The sequence below is a fragment of the Alnus glutinosa genome, chromosome 4 (genome assembly GCF_958979055.1).
Source record: "Alnus glutinosa chromosome 4, dhAlnGlut1.1, whole genome shotgun sequence".
In the NCBI taxonomy this organism is placed as follows: Eukaryota; Viridiplantae; Streptophyta; class Magnoliopsida; order Fagales; family Betulaceae; genus Alnus; species Alnus glutinosa.
This window is the reverse complement of record NC_084889.1, coordinates 5117004-5131387: the sequence shown is the minus strand read 5'-3', so window position 1 is coordinate 5131387 and position 14384 is coordinate 5117004. Positions and strand designations below refer to the sequence as shown.

General features: G+C 33.4%; 1 protein-coding gene across 1 annotated transcript; it reads left to right on the top strand.

Annotated features, from left to right (window-relative positions):
* The first annotated feature begins 11583 nt into the window (after positions 1-11583).
* On the top strand, positions 11584-13994 carry LOC133866495 (bidirectional sugar transporter SWEET1). The gene is made up of 6 exons (XM_062303035.1): positions 11584-11800; positions 11886-11922; positions 12261-12356; positions 12921-13200; positions 13304-13423; positions 13527-13994. The coding sequence occupies exons 1-6, from the start codon at positions 11767-11769 to the stop codon at positions 13710-13712; spliced, it is 753 nt and encodes a 250-aa protein (XP_062159019.1). The 5' UTR covers positions 11584-11766; the 3' UTR covers positions 13713-13994.
* The last annotated feature ends 390 nt before the right edge of the window (positions 13995-14384 follow it).

Sequence of the window (14384 nt, the reverse complement as noted above, 5' to 3'; positions counted from 1 at the left end):
AACCCAACCCTATCAAATCACTGATTAGACTTAAATTGAAATTAAAACTTGTATCTTTTGCCTGTCTTCCAAACCACAAACAAACACATCAACCACACGTACGTGGAACTGGAATTTTCGAATAGATGTCAAAGATACCACATTGTCCTTTTCGTTTCCTGAAGTTTTGTCATGGCTTTAGTTCTCTAGGGTTTAATCAATCAATCAATCAATCAAACCCAAAGCACATATATTTGAGAGAGTAAAGGATATTGTGAGAACACATTGAGAGGCATGACTTTATGGAGTATCCAAACTAATATAGACAAAGTGCCTCAGAAATTAATATGCTTATGATAAACTCTAATATATAAAGACGTACAGTTATTTGTATACGACTCTTCAGATTACTTGTATCTGATGCTCATTATTTTGATGCCAATAAATTAAGCAATATGTTTGACCAAATCCAGTTACGGAATTTATTGGAGACATCAGTTGGGAAAGGATCAAATGTCGACATCGATCTCCCTGAAGTGCAAATATTCCATTCTACAATTGTTTGCACCTTCCACTCTTTTCTCTTTATGTTATGGTCATCATTTTCATATATATGCAAGAGGTGAGATAGTAGGACTGTAGAAGCGTCTAAGAATGGGAACTTTCTAGCTTTGAAAAGGGGAAAAAATTACCATTTGAGAGACTTGGGCCTACCTACAAAACTTACTTTCGGTGATCAATATTCTCTCAGTTGCCATCAACAAGGTTTGCAATCTTGTCAGTGTTTCTAAACTTGAAAACTATTTAACCAATTAACCTACTCTTTGGAGTAGTTGAGATCTTTCTAGGCTCTTCAATTTGATACGAGGCAAATCTAGTCTCCCACTTCTTCTTTTCTTCTTCTTCTTCTTCTTCTTCTACTTCTTCACATTGGTTTTAGAGTACGTAATGTGGGCCTTCATATATGAACGATCCAGGTTGGGGTGGTTGAAGCATCCCTTTGAGTCTTTGACCCCGGGATAGTTCGACCATCCCTCATGACAACTTTTGTGGCTTGCATGCCTCTCCTCTCTTCGATCACATGCTGTCATGATTTGAGTCTGCTCATTTTAAATGAATGGTTCAAATAATAGATATTGCATCATATCTCAATCGGACAATCGACGATATATAAGGGTCCCAGATGGATGATTTACAGGGGAAGGGAGGGTAGGGTTACCCACACTGTATTGCCCAACGGTTGGACCAAAGAAAGAATGATATTGATTGACATAAAATTTAGTATCCAATCTTGCTCGCACCAGAGATAGAGGTTTCAAGGGGAAAAAAGGTGTACAGTACCTATTTTGTAACCCAACCATTGAAAGAAAAAATTAATTAATTAATTAAAAATAAATAAATAAATAAATAATACTGGTATGTACGTAAGCTCATAGGAAGAGGTGATTTGCATGTCAAAAAAAAAGGAAGAGGTGATTTGGCTTGGGTGTTAACAAAATCACAAATATGTATGTAAAGCTTCTCTTACTGCAAATTAACTTTCTTTTTTAAAAAAAAAAAAAAATCAAATCGGAAACACATGGGTAGAATTGTCATGAGAAATCTAGTCTAACTTTAAGCAATCTTAAAATACTTGTGGGCCATTTTAAAATTAAAGGAAAATTTTTTGTGCTTTTCTCCATTTTGTCTTTTAAACCTCAGTTTTCAATTTGGTCTATTTAATATTTGATTTTATGTAAATCTGAAACTTTCTTCCATTTTTTCTCAAATAATATGAAAATACAATTATGTTATTTCTATCAAAAATTAAAGAAATTAAAAAATAAAAGAAAAAAAAACATGGCCTACCCAGGTAGAGGGGTGGGTCGCAGCCACCTCGCTTTGTTTAATTTTTTTTTTTTCTTTGTTTCTTGTTTATAATTTTTTAAATTTTAAATAGAACAGACATAGTTGTATTTTTGTTATTTACTCCAGGAAAAAATAGACAACAGTCTTAAATTTAAAATCTTTGTAAACTCGAGTTTGAAAGATAAAAATAAAATGAAAAAGAAAAAAGAAAAAGAAAGATGAAATGTTTTTCTTTAAATTAATAGGTTTCTAATTTAATGTATATATATTAAGGTTGCTTTACGTACTGGATGGGCAATAACTAGTACTACGACCTTTTCTAGCTCTCATAAATTCATGCATAAGGAGATTAGGAGATACGTACGTATTTGCATTGAAATTATAAATATGGAAATGTTTTTGGGTGGATTTTAAAATTATTATTGAATTAAAATTTTATAATGATTAACTCAATTAATTCAATAATAATTTTAAAAATTACATGACATTTGGAAGGATCGATACAAAGAGGACTCTAATCCTCTTTCTAGCATTACTCAAATTCAACCTAATTTCTCCAATTCGCATTTAGTTCTAATCAAGTTTTAATCACTACTTTAAGCAAAAAAATTTAATCTCTTCCTATATTTGTGTACCGAAGGATGGAATCAGTAGAAAAAATAAACTAATTAAATTAGTTAACTCTAATGCCGTCGTTTAAAATTTCCACTATTGTTATTATTATTTTTCTTTTTGAATTTATATATGTGATCTATTATTAACATAGTAAAAGAGGAGTTTTTTTTAAAGAATATATACTTTTTATAAATATAAATTTCCATTCATGTAAAAGGACCTACCCCCCCCCCCCCCCCCCCCCCCAAAAAAAAAAAAAAAAGAGGAATATTTATTTTATTTTTTCGATTCAATATGGGTTAAATGGGGGGGGGGGGGGGGGGGGGAAAAAAAATTAGGAAGAAATTAGCCAGAAAAAAAAAAAAAGAAGAAAGAAAGAAAACATGCTTTTGAAATCACATAGTGACACATATCATCCATTTTGCAGGCCTCTGGATTCAAAGCAAAGTGACAACTATAAGCTGATCATCAGTTGCCATCAACTTTGCTGACCTTTTGCAAACATAAATATGTAAGAACATCATTTTCCCTCAAATGTTCTTGCCAAAAAAAAAATAAAAAAAAAAAAAAAAGAAGAAGGATAAGAAGAAGAAATAATAAATAAATTTTAATTTGACTAGCTTGTTTCAATCTTGAATGCAGAGAGTTACCTTGGTCATAGGACACTCTTGAAAATGGACCAAATTAAAAGAATCAAGGACAAATAGAGCCTCATTTATGAATGTACAAATTGGTTTTCGATCGCCGTCGTCCCTATCCCATACTGAATTATAAATGCTCGGTGTTCTATATGTGGCCTAACCTTTGCCTGCATGTGCATAGCACAAAATGGTGCACTTTCAGCCAGTAGCATCTCACCAAGAGTCCTCCCCTCGAGGGCAACGTTGCCTTGAAAACCTTTAATTATAGCACCACCAGCCCTCAATTATATATTCTTTGATTTTGATGTGTCTTTATAATGTAACTCGATCTTGATCGATGTTATGGAAAATGGTTCACATGAAAAAATATTAAATATACTTGCCCTTCAATTCTAATACCTTTTACCTTTTTTTTTCTTAAGGATATAATAATTAATTAAATCATTTGCCATTAATTCATCTCCATTTGCTTGGAGACAAATGAGTCAGTCAACTCGATCGATCGCGAAGCCTAGAGATGGCTGGAGTACGTGCTAATGATTAGCAATCCAAATCATCTTTTGGTGCAAACATCATAGAAAGATAACATGATTTTCATTCAAGTGATTACACACTACGACACTTACTTTTGGTATATATCTTCGATCCATGATCTTCAAGTTATGAGATTCATTGAACTAAACAAATTAATTAATTAAAGTAATTAATAGACAAATTAAAGTTCAAAAGTAATTTGGCAAATCTCCTTGGATTAATCTTTTGAAGATCAGTCCTTACAATTATTCCAGATCGAATATCACTCCACGTGTTATATATCCTCTCATGCATTCTCGATCTCGATCTCGATCTCTCAACTCAATTATAGTGATCTCTACAATCAACAGTAACTTTCACTTTTAGTTTTAGAGCCATATATATTCATGTTTTGATCTAATTAACTCTTGTCCTATGTACGTGCATGTGTACAAATCTCTCTCTCTCTCTCTCTCTCCCTCTCCCCTCAGAGCTAGTTAGTTCCTACGTGCATGAGGTTTTCCTGTCCTATGGAGAGGATATGTGAAAATGTAGCCAAATCGTACCTAAAGTGACTAAATGTTTAATTAATTAGCAATAGTTTTGATATAATACTAATTTGCAGGCCGGCCGGCCCAAAAAGTGATGTTTCCCCCTCGATTGTCACCCACGTAGACTTTCAACTGATCGAATCTTTTTCTTCTAAAATAATCTTACAAAATTAATTAAGTTTACATACGTACGAAATAATATAATACAGCTAGCGCTGTACGTACACCATGATCAAAACACACAAAACAAAAATCAAGAAGTATTGGAAGGGCTTGAACCATGACACGTCAGCCACATGCAGATCTAAAACCAATTAAGTAAATTAATGTTTCGATCATTAATTACCTTAGAAAATAAAATGTAAAAATATTTTTGTCAAACCATGCATCTTCCTTAAACCAAGAAATACAAGTCTCACTTACATTTTTAATCGGATTAAAGGTCAACCTTCGATCTTATCTTTCGGGAAAATTGTCATCATCATATGATTTATTTTGTTTCTAATTAAAAAAAAAAAAAGATCTCATTTTCCTTTGTATGTCTTAATTGTCAAACAAATTGTTTCCTCAGCAAATTTTTCAAAGTTAATGACATTGTCAATCAAATCTAAGCCAAGTTGCCCCCATCCTTAATGTCTGTGTTTAATTAAATTAATGTCAATATATATGGATATTTTCTAAAAAGCAATACAAACATAAGCATAAACCCTAATCGCGTTCAAACGGAGTACTCTTTTAGGATTTATGAGAATTCTAAAAATATAAACCATGTTCAATTGGTTACACTTATGTAAAAGAAATCCAAATACTTGTGAGTATTTGAATTAATTCTCTCTCGACTGTCTTTTGTTGGAAATGGAAATATATGAATTCCCTAATCCATGCTTTTCTATTAAAAAGGCACGTTAAACATCTCAATTTTCAAATCTTACAAAACTGTTTCCCTAGCTTGAACTGACTTAAAAACTCCCTCTCAAAATGCATGGGAAATTACTTACAACAGTTACACATAAGTCAGTTTATTCACATTCAATTCCTAATAATTCTCAAACGTGAGTTAAGTCACATTCTCAGAAATTCAGATTTTTAGACATCACATTTATAAGAATGTAAATACTAAAAAAAAATATTAGATTTTCCGACCGACATATATATATAACCTTCACCAGTTCACCCCCAAACATAAACCCCGATTAGCTCACATTTGTCGTCCACCTTGTCCCTGTGAACCATTTCTAGAAGTGTTCCATGTGAGTAGGTGTGATAAAGTCCAATTCTTGCATTCGAAGCATGCATGTAAAGCTTGTGGACCAAGGGATGTCATTCAAACTTACATGATGAGATGGGACAACTTTTTTTAGGTTTGGGATAATTAACTTTTGATCTCTAATTACGAGAAAGATGAGACGACTCTCCCCCACCCTACTTTTGAGCTCTAGAAGCATAGGTGGATGAGCAAATTAATTATCAGAATCTTATTTATTTTTTTTATTATTTTTAGGAATTTTACTTTGAATTTTCCATGTTCATGATGATCATGGGATTAACAACATATTCTTATTCCTTGGCCAAGTTTACTCATATGATTGGATTAATGTTTCAAGTTCTAGTTGCAAATTGTGTATGGATTAATGTAATTTTATTAGATGACTATATTTTCAAAGAAAATTCTTTGCTCGATAAAACTAGACTCTTCAAGTTTTCCGAGACACCAAATATATCTTAATTTATTTTTTTCTAATCCTTTTTTTTTTCAGTTTTACCAGAGTTGATAAGTTCCAAAAACCTCTATATATATATATATTGTTAACATTCTTTTCTAAATAAATAAAAAAAGAAAAAACATGCTTGTTTAGTACGGAAGTGTGCCAGTAGCATGTTTCTTTCACATTCCAAGGTCCCCTGTATTCCAGTTCTCATGAGCAGTAGCATGTGTCTTCCACATTCTAGGTTCCCCTGAATTCAGTATCTAAAAAAATAAAAATAAAAAATAGGTTCCCTGAATTCCAGCTCTCGTGACTTAATTAAGGTCCCACTAGCTACCTTTTAATGTAAATAATCTGATTACATTTTAACCTAATTTTTTGGGGATTTGGCTTCATGGAATTGCCAACAAGCTCCTTACTCAATAGAACTCATTAACCATTGTTAACGAAAACAGATCATCGATCTCCAGTTTAAGGAACTGAAAAGTATTCGATCCCTTATAATGCAGGGGCATTTTTGTCCCAAAATGGATACTCTCGAGTTCCCTTGAACGGGAGAAGATCCTAATACATTATTAAGGAGCAAATTAAGAACACCATATCTTTGCTCTAAATATTACTGGCAGAACTCAACAAATTAATCACACTTATCCACAGTACGATGTAGTTTGCTTCGAAGTGAAATAAGATGGAAGCTGCATGTGCCCTTTTTCCTTGTCATTCAAATTCGAGTTTTATCATTTTTAAAGTTTTAGATTATTCTCAATATAACTTTATTGGCTAATTACCATTGACGGTCACAGGTATTGCATTCGACATCTTTTGAAGAAAATTTTTGCACGGCTGGATTAAATGGGGTTCCTACAAAATGAGGAAAAGGTCATTAGAATGATACCGGCTCCTAGCAAACTGAGGAGCCTCTGATGCTTAAATTAATAAAGGATTACACCAAGGGGCGGAGCTAGGATTTAGGATTTGGGAGACCAAATTAAAATAAATATATATATATATATATATATATATATATTGTGGGAGTCAAAACTAAAAAAAATAAAAATTAGGGGTAAAAAATTAATATATATATATATATATATATTTTAGATTTTTTTTTTTTAGGGGGAGACCTCAGCCCCCCCAAGGCCTAGGGTAGCTCCGCCCCAGATTACGCCGGTGGGCAGCCAACCCTTTGTTTTAATTTTTTTTATTATTATTTTTAAAAAAAAAAATTTTTTTTTTTTATATATATATATATATTTTTTTTATTGTAATGAACACGTGTCGGCTTCCTATTGGATGTGACGTAACTAACTAACGGAATCTGTTAACTTGATTGGTGGAAAATTGGTCCAGGGAGGCCTTCATAATTATTGTTTACCACGAAGACCTCCCATGAACTTTTTGAACCACAATGAGTAAAAAATAATTATAGCGAACCCTAGGGACCAACAGTGCAATTACCCCTGTTTTAATTAAACATATGAATCTTATGATCTATGTGAAATTAATATGAACTAAAATATTATCATTATAATGCTATGAATATTGATGTTATAAATCTTGGAAATACTATTAATAAAGAAAATCAAGCATCCCAGCAGAATCAATCGCGCTAAAGTAATGATTTTTCTTCGTCATCATCTGCGTGATGAATTAAAAAAAAAAAAATGAATACCTTGACTTTGTGAAATAGTTTAAGGGAGAGATACGAGCACTAGAAAACAGTTATCCTCCCAAAAGCTTATTATGGTTGGATGTACCTGAATTGCACTATTTAAAATCAACTCACAATTAAAGATGTGTGATGAAAAAGTCATTTATGATAATATATACCATATTTCATGTCTCGAATGTGCTCTTGCAACAGCAATAATATCGAGAGCGTGATTTCACAAGATATTCTGAATTAATATATTATCTTCTAGTGGTTGAGCAAACAGGAGTTATTAATGAAAAATCACAAATCTCGTCTAACAGGTTTTATACCATTTTTTGAAGCAAATGAAACCTCATTTCCTGGTAATAAAGGAAACCGTGGTCGTGATAGAAAAAATTACAGAAGTCAATGGGAACATACTCATAATTCTTACAAAAGAAATGTTTCATACCACCAAAAGTGAAACCACACTAAGGTGAAATAACATGAAAACAAAGGTTTACAAAATAAACCTACATAGAACTATGAAGTATGATATGAAATGATATTGGTCGCCTATCTATCGTACACCTAAACATTTGGTAGACCAGCCTATATAAAGCCTCCATAAAAAATTAAAAAAAAAATAAAAAAAAATATATTTGAAATGAATTTTGCTAATCACAGCAATCCTGTAGATCATTCGATTTTTCTTGATATTCTAAATGGAGAGGGTATTACTCATCTTGATATTTCTAATTTATTTGTAGACTCTAACAGAAAAACTGATCTTTTGATTGGTGATTAATATGTTTTCATCATGTCTTAATCATATCATGTATACATTGTTAACTTTATTTGTATTTTGTTCATTTCTTTTTGAGTAATAAAATTTAATATATATTTTGTTTATATATGGAGGCATGAGTCACACTAATTGAATGATTCAAGAGAAGAAAAATTTTCAATATTTAATATTAAACAAAACTAGTGTCAATACAATATCAAATTCATCAAACCTAATTGAAGGCTCTAGAAGAGTGAATATCATATATATTGTCAAAAGAAAAAAAAAAATTATTAACGATGCTTCGTATTCTTCTAAATCTAGAAGAAATTTAATTAGTTTTTAAGGATATTCGTCTAAGTGGTTATCATGTTGAAACTACTAATAAAGGCATTGACGAATATCTTTATATTATTACTTAAATATTTTCAGGCTAGAAGCTCACATTGAAAAAACTACATGCTTTTTCTTCCGGGATGTATTATACAATAATAAGAACAATTGAATCACATATTGTGATGCACCAGAAGTGTTATAATCCAAAGATGTTTATGCTTTGGCATGATCGTCTTGGACATTGGGAACAATTATGATGAATCGAATAATTAAGAACTCTCATGGACATCCTTTCAAAAATCAGAAGATTCTTTTACCAAATAATTATCCTTGTGCTACATGTTTTCAAGGTAAACTTATTATCAAATCATCCCCTTCTAAGGTATTTGTTGAATCTTCATCATTTTTACAAAGAATTTAAGGGGTTATATGTGGGCCGATTCACCCTCCATGTGGGCCATTCAGATATTTTATGGTTTTAATAGATATATCAACTAGATGATCACATGTTTACATGCTTTTTTATTCGTAGTGTTGCATTTTCTAGACTTCTTGTCCAAATAATTAGATTACAGGCACAATTTCCTGATTATCCAATTCAATCTATTCGGATGAATAATGCAAGTGAATTTTTATTTCAATCATTTTTATGACTATTGCATGTCAATTGGAATTAATGTTGAACATCATGTTGCTCATACTCATAATGGTTTAGCTTAATTGTTTATTAAACGACTTCTGTTAATTGTTCTACATTTATTTATGGAAACAGAATTTCTTGTTTTTGGTTGGAGACATGCAATATTACATGCATGATGCATCATTAGTTGAGATCAACCACCAAATATTTTTCATTTTCGTATTTTTTGTTATGCTATGTATATTCCAATTGCTCCACCTTAATACACTAAGATGGGACCTCAACGTAGACTTTCGGTTATGTTGGATTTGATTCTCCCTTTAATATTAGATATATTGAGCCCTTATCTGGTGATCTTTTTAAAACATGTTTTGAAGATTGGCATTTTGACTAAGAGCAGTTTTCTTCATGTGGCATGTGTCATGTGCATGTGGCATGCACCTGATCGACCTCATTTTATTAAGATGCTGCATGCATATTAAATTTGAGTTAATTCAGTCCCTGGAGTTATATATAGACGACTTACCATATATACTTTAACATATTAATATTGAACTTATGTCAACCCAATCAAAATCCTACTCGTAAATAATGGTTTAATTTGGTGACTGGGTTGGTATTATAGAAATTAATTACTATATTACCGCTTTAAACTTTATCCTCTTAGATAAGTTTGGATGACGACTTACCCTAGATGAGTTTTTCCAGGTACATGGGCAATCTAAAATCTGTCACCACAAGCCTGCATTATGTTTTATTGCCTTCTATTTTAAAAAGGTCATTTTTTTTCAGAAAATCTAAAAGATCTTAATCTACTTGTAAAAGATTTGCTCATCATTAAGTAATAACCCAAACATATAAAAATGCTTACAAAGGACTTTGTTAGTGCTGCATCTTCCTTTCAAAGTACAATAAGTTGTTGAAACTAAAGTTTTATTACGTACAAACAGTTTAAAGAGTTTTTTTTTAATCATTAAATGCATTGATTTTGAAGAAAATTTCTGACTTCATTGGCTTTAAAAAACTGAGTACAAAGACTCTATGAATTCAGACTGCTAGACTCTAACAATACAATACTTTGGATATTCTTAGGGACAGGGACCCCCTCCCCCCCCCCCCCCCCCCCCCCCCCACCCCAACAATTTCTTAGAAAAAAAAAATTATAAGATTGAAAAAGTAAAAATTTAAAAAAATATAAGGTAAAAAATAAAAATTTAATCTGGCTCCGTCCCTACTTAAGAATACAATCTACCCAAACTCAGTTCACACATTGTTTGACTGCTACCTTTGCAAGCCCATGTGCTGCATTGTTGGCCTCCTTTTTTGTGTGACAGACTTTCCAACTGCTTCAATTGGTAAGTACCCCTTTTATATCCTCGACTATTTGTCCATAATGTTGCAGCTGGGTTTAAAACTGTTTAAAAGCCTGTATCATCTGCAAAGAATCTCCCTCTAGAATGATACGTTGTAAGCTCCACTCTTGACCGAGATATGTTAGCTGCTTAATAATTTTGCACAACTATACTAATGTGTCCAGCATTTTTAATATTTTTTTTTAAAAAAAAAAAAAACAAGCTAACTCATCAGCATTGTTACGTAAAAATTGTGCAAATAACATATTTCATATCATACTCCCTACACACGTACGGGTAGAGGGAGGGGTGCTAGAGTACTGCTAGTGGGGGCCATGGCTCCCCAAAAATCTGAAAATTCCTCCATTTTTCCTTCAAAAAATGAAAAATACCATTCATGGCCCTTTAAAAAAAATAAAAATAAAAAATTGGCCTCCCTAAAATTCAGAAGAAAAAGAAAATTGCTATCCTCTAAAAAATCTGAAAAAACGTCGGGTGCTCTAAAAATATATATATGTACATATAAGGATATACCATAATATCTGTATTTTTTTTTTTAAAATATAGAAGTTTTCTTCAAGTGTGTGATACTTTTCAAAAATTCCCCCAACCTCACGCTTGTTTTTTTTTTTTTTTAAAAAAAAAAATTTACACAAAGCCCTCAAGCAATTGAATTACAGCATAACAATAAAACCATTTTTCACCTTCGTAATTATCTCTTAATCCAAAAATCCCTCTCATTTAACGCTCACAGTACGTGTCACCCAATACGTACCCACGTTCATGTCAGGAGGCAGTTAGCACACCGCACACGGTTCAGAGAAAGAGACAGAGAGCGAGAGAGCTAGAGGGGGTAAGAAGCTGACAGATTTCTTTACTCAAGCTTACGTATGGATAAGACCAAATTCAAGAATCAAGATTTACAGCCAAAAGGCTAAGTAGTTACTTTGTGATTCTTTTCCTATATAAACCCACTTGCTTCTCTGGTGTTGCACCGCTCATCCCCATTGCCATTTGCAAAGAAACTTGCGCCTTCATATCTGCTTCTACTCTATCTCTTTATCCACACACGTCTACCCAAAAGTAAGGAAGACTTAACCAGCTCTTTGAGTCTTGAGACGCTTTCCTCATCTGGGTTCTGTGTCTTTTCTCAAGATTCAAGACAATGGATATTGCGCATTTCTTGTTCGGAATCTTCGGTGGGTTTTCATTTTTATCTGTCGAAGTTCTTTCTCTTGGATTTTGGACTGATGGTTCCTCTGTTTCTTTATCTTTGGCTACCAGGAAATGCTACTGCTCTGTTCCTCTTCTTGGCCCCAATGTATGCATCATTGAGAACCACCTCTCTCTCTCTCTCTCTGATCTCTTATGGAATTTTCTTTAAGTCTAATAAATTTTCCATTTTTGTCTGTTTTATATCATTTCTCCCCAACAGGGTATTGATATGTACAGACCCATTCGGAGTCTGCATGTTATTCTTTTTGATTCTCAGACATGTTGTACAATTTTTTCCACTCTCTTTCCTTGTAACCAGTTGGCACTATATTTTTAATTATCTGCTCAATCTGAAATACAATTCCAAACAATATAATAGTTTTTTTTTTTTTTTTTTCTTTCATTTGTACGAGGAAACGTGAAAAATTTTGGTTCTTGTGGTAGGATTACTTTTAAGAGGATCATATGGCACAAGTCCACAGAGGATTTCTCAGGCATTCCATACGTGATGACCTTGCTCAATTGCCTCCTTTCCGCTTGGTAACCTTCTCCTTTCTTCAACTGCTTCTTTTTACTGTTCCCTTTATTCTATCGCCACCTTTTCACCCTTTACCTTCCTTGTTTACGTCTTGGATTAATTATCTGTGCTTTTGCTGTTAGTTCACGTCAATTTACATGTAATCCGGGGCTCCCCGTGATTCATCTTTGGAGGGTAGCAATTACACCGAAAGACGTTTTTAGCCCCCCCACCTCTTTTGCTTTAGAAAAAAAAATAAATAAATAAAATTGTGTGCTGGTTAATTAATACTTTTATTTTATATGAACTTTTACTGGTATTTTAGATCCCTCTAATTTTTTCCTCTCAAATTGTTCGCAAGGCAAAACAATCTAATTAATATGAATTTTTTTTAATTTTCTTTTGATTTTTAAGTAGTAGAGAGATATAATAATTTCTCCTAATTTATACCCAAAACAAAGCTGTGAAAATATCCCACTAAATTTTCATCTTTTTTTTTTCTTTTTCTTTTTTGCCCTTTTGAACTTTCCTAACATCAAGTCTAATTACTGAATTTTCACTTGAAAAAAATGTTACAATATTAACAGGTATGGCCTTCCCTTTGTATCCCCTAACAACATGTTAGTATCAACAATCAACGGCACCGGTGCAGCAATCGAGTTCATATACGTGGTGATCTACATCATATATGCGCCCAAGAAAGAGAAGGCTAAGATTTCGGGGCTCCTGATGTTTGTGCTCACCGTGTTCTCGACAGTGGCCTTGGTCTCCATCTTTGCCCTGCATGGCAAGAGCAGGAAGCTCTTCTGTGGCTTTGCTGCTACCATTTTCTCCATCATCATGTATGCCTCACCTCTATCAATTATGGTAAGTTATTTCTCATACTTTTTGGATATATGTATATATATATATATGGTTTTTTGAGGCATGAATTTAATATCTATTTGGGTTCCAAATTATGTACATGCAGAGGACTGTGATTAGAACTAAGAGTGTCGAATTCATGCCATTTTTCCTGTCGCTGTTTGTGTTCTTGTGCGGCACTTCCTGGTTTGTCTTTGGTCTACTCGGTCATGACCCTTTTGTTTCTGTAAGTCTGAGATGAATTTGATGGCTAAAGTTCCAATATCTGTACCAAAGCAAGTGCCTAGTGTCCTAATTTGATGGAAAAGGTGTTGTTCTGACTGTGGCAGGTGCCCAATGGCTTCGGGTGCGGTCTGGGGGCCGTGCAACTGATATTGTACTTCATCTTCCGTGACAACAAGGGCGGGCCAAAGAAACCAACTACTGTAGAATCTGTGGAGGTGGGCCTTCCTAAAATTCATCCCCAAGAGCAGAAATCCACCGCAAATGGATCAGCTCTGCAAGGGCACGACTAAAATCTCCTGTTTCATATCATTGGACAACCCCCGCATCATTTTCAATAATCCTGTAATTCGTGACTAAAATCTCCTGTTTCATATCATTGGATCATCCCGCATCATTTCCAATAATCCTGTAATGCGTGCAGCATTCGTATCAAATTTCCCTTCTGTAAGTTGTAGCTTTGCTTCTGTGATGACAACGCCATGTGAGATGGAAGATTGTATACGAACCAACTGTACGATATTTCAGTGTAATAATTTCATGCTTAAATGCTCCAAGCACTGTTCGAATTACAAGTGGAATCCGGCTTCCATGCGGTAGTTTAAGGTGCTGTAGTACCGTTTTCTACAAAAAAGTATTGTTTTCCACCTAAAAAAATTTGCAAAACTTAAACTTAATAATAAAAAATTTATTAAAACTTAAAAATTATAAAAATAATAATAATTAAAAACCAAAAATATAAAAACTTAAAAAAACAAAAAGAGTGGCCATTATTGGCCAAGGTGGAGCCACCCCCTCTGCCGATCTGGGGTGGACGAACCACCCCAGTCGGCTTTGGGGGTGGTCCGGCCACCCCCAAAGGCCTTGGCCACCCCTATATCAGCTGTATGGGGTGGTCGAAACCACTCCCAAAAGGCCAAAAAACAAAAAAAAGTTTGAGTTTTGGAGGTGGCCGGACCATCCCT